This window comes from Myotis lucifugus, unplaced genomic scaffold (genome assembly GCF_000147115.1).
Source record: "Myotis lucifugus unplaced genomic scaffold, Myoluc2.0 scaffold_8611, whole genome shotgun sequence".
In the NCBI taxonomy this organism is placed as follows: domain Eukaryota; kingdom Metazoa; phylum Chordata; class Mammalia; order Chiroptera; family Vespertilionidae; genus Myotis; species Myotis lucifugus.
Genome location: NW_005879659.1, coordinates 3,729 through 6,843, shown reverse-complemented (window position 1 = coordinate 6,843; position 3,115 = coordinate 3,729). Strand labels below are relative to the sequence as shown.

General features: G+C 37.3%; 1 protein-coding gene across 1 annotated transcript; it reads left to right on the top strand.

The window, feature by feature from the left end:
* The first annotated feature begins 1,118 nt into the window (after window positions 1-1,118).
* Window positions 1,119-2,500, top strand: LOC102430212 (serine-rich coiled-coil domain-containing protein 1-like). Its single transcript, XM_006109352.1, has one exon. It carries the CDS (start codon window positions 1,157-1,159, stop codon window positions 2,498-2,500), a length of 1,344 nt encoding a protein of 447 aa, XP_006109414.1. The 5' UTR covers window positions 1,119-1,156.
* The last annotated feature ends 615 nt before the right edge of the window (window positions 2,501-3,115 follow it).

Here is a 3,115-nt window from a genome sequence, read left to right as displayed (position 1 = left end):
CAACCAGGAATCCCTGAAATGGAAGCGTGTTTGGGCCTTGCCTTTTCACTCTAGTGAAAGCAGTACAAGCCATGCTGATTATGACCTGATCCTGTAGTTAGATAAGACTTAGCTTCTTATTCCTGCTTTACCACTTATTAACTGAGTGACATTAGGCAAGTTATCTTTCTGCTATAAAATGTCCATAGTAGTATTATCTACTTCTACACTCAGAAGCATTAAAAGAGATAAACTGTGTAAAAGTACTCAGTACATCATAGTTGAACATCTGCTACGCTCTCCTCTTCCTTCTTCTTCTCCATCATCAGTACTCTGATATTAATATGATTCAGAATTTTCCATGCTTCTCCTCTCAGTCTGTTTTCTTGCCTGTTGAATTAGCTTTCAATCAGGTCTTGTCTTCAACTCATAGTTGTGGTTTCTTCATAACTTTATTTTGCTTATAATTCCACACTATATTCTTTCGTGGTTTAGTTGCCTCTGCCAATGTACTTAGTATCTCTCTAAATGTCCTAAATCAAACTCCAAGAGGAAGAATACATCCTTGTTGTTTATCCTTTGAGTGGAGCCTCTAATATCAGCTCATACCTTAGGCTGGTCTGTGATTCTGTTAAGTTCAGGTGAATAATGTGTTGAAACCCATGGTCTATCTGGTGCTGGCTAACAGAGCCAGTGGTGGGACATTTTACTCAGCGGGCAATGATCATGGCTGCCACATGCCTACTACATCTAAACAAATAGACATAAAAAGTTAAGATTCAATGACTTACCAGAGTATGTACTAGTAAGAGTATGTAGAACCAGAGTATGTAGTAAGGCTGGCTCTTGAATAATGATCTTGTGTCTCCCAACCCAATACTCTTTTGAATAGACTTTAAATATTCCGGGTATTCATGAAATTTTTGCAGCATCATAAAGTTGCTACGTAAAATATTCTCTAATGTTGCCACTTATAAATTTTTAATAAAATCCTTAAGTATCAGAATTTTAGTATTTATTGTTTTAATATAAACATAATTATATTTTGTGTCTTGAAGAACAATTATTTATTTCAAAATGTCTTATTTATAATTTGAATTCTATTGACTTGTTCTTTTTGTCTTAACTTTTCCCAGGCTGCTAAGTTGGATATCACAGTGCAAGCTTTGGGGTCCCAATGGGGGACTCTGGATCAAGACGATCTACCCTGGTCTCCAGGTTGCCAATATTCAGAAGAAGTATTAGCAGAAGACATGATTCTCTTCCTTCTTCACCTTCCTCCAGTAATACAGTTGGTGTCCACAGTTCCTCTCCTTCCAGCACGAACTCAAGCTCAGGTAGTACAGGGAAACGCAGGAGCATATTCCGAACTCCTTCCATTAGCTTCCACCATAAGAAGGGGAGTGAACCTAAGCAAGAACCTACCAACCAGAACCTTAGTATTTCAAATGGTGCTCAAGCTGGTCACAGCAGTATGCAAAAACTGACTTCGGAAGAACATATTAAAACCAGGGGAAGACATTCTGTTGGTTTTAGTAGTTCAAGAAATAAGAAGATAACAAGATCGTTGACAGAGGATTTTGAAAGGGAAAAGGAGCACTCAACTAATAAGAATGTCTTTATAAATTGCTTAAGTTCTGGCAAAAGTGAAGGGGATGATTCTGGATTCACAGAAGAACCAACTCGCCGTTCTGTTAAGCAGTCAACAAAGAAGCTGCTTACTAAATCCTTTTCCTCTCACTATAAATTTTCTAAGCCAGTTCCACCGAGCCAGTCCACTTCATTGGTACAGCAGTCTGAATTCTCATTGGAAATTACACAGTTCCAAGAGAGAGAACCTGTACCAGTAAGAGCTTCTCCATCTTGCTCTGTGGATGTAACAGAACGGGCAGGAAGCTCTTTACCATCTCCATTGCTTTCTGCTGATCTTACCACAGCTCAGACACCTTCAGAGTTTTTAGCCTTGACTGAAGATTCTGTCTCTGAAGCAGATGTATTTTCTAAAAGTGGAAGCATGGCATCCCACTGTGACAACTTTGGCCACAATGATTCTACCTCTCAGATCTCTCCCAATCCTGCTGCTGTTACAAAGGCAACAATAGACCGTATAGGAACTGTTCCCTGTGCAATTATGTCTCCTGGGAAATATAGGTTAGAAGGTCGATGTAGCACTGAATCTAATTCCTTACCAGAAACCTCTGCTGCTAATCAGAAGGAAGTGTTATTGCAAATCTCTGAACTCTCTGTTACAAATGGGAGTGACTTAGAGAATCACCTATCAGCAGATACTCAAGGAGAAGAGCATATGGTATTACAAAACGGTGATACAATGTTGGCAACAAGCTCCCCAAGGAAACTTGGATTTTATGAGCAACATAAAGCAATAGCTGAACGTGTTAAAGGGATTCATCCTATATCAGATTCAAGGATAATACCTTCTTCTGGTGATCGTCATATTTTTAACAAAACATATGGATATGATGCAAATCCTGCCAAAGGTATACTGATTTTCTTTGTATAAATTATAATTTTTATTATAATTATTCAATTTTCTTACTCCATGTCATTAATTGAAACCACATTTTCCTTTTTTTACTCTAATATTCTTTCCTGTTTATAATTTGAAATTTGTTCACTATTTGATCTTAAGCTTACATTTTGCTAAAAATGTAGTTCAGCAATATTACTCATTTTTCTTAGTTGTGTTATCCAGAATCTGACCCTCAGAAGAAAGTGGAAGAAAACAAATTTTATTTTCCATGTGGCTTTATCTAAAGCAAGGATTGTCTTTTTTAGAGTTTATGGATGATTGATATTTCTTAATTATTGTAATGAATATATTCCACTATGACTACTACTACTACTGCTACTGCTACTACTACTACTACTAGTAGTAGGTCTCCCAACATTGAAAGATTTTTCTGTCCCACTCACTGTCCTGTGCTCTTTAGATACACTAATTCATTTAGTCCTCAAATCATTGAAATCACTCCTCTTGTTATAGCACACTGTACAGGCAAAACAGTTGGAGCACAGGTAGGTTAAGTAATGTGTCCAAAGTTACAAATTGTATGTAATTGTTCTGGACACAAACCCCATGAGATAGGCACTAGTATATTTCCCAGTTAACAAACAT

Bases quoted from the DNA above. Each gene is read 5' to 3' on its own strand.
- LOC102430212 (XM_006109352.1), top strand. From the start codon at position 1,157: ATGGGGGACTCTGGATCAAGACGATCTACCCTGGTCTCCAGGTTGCCA.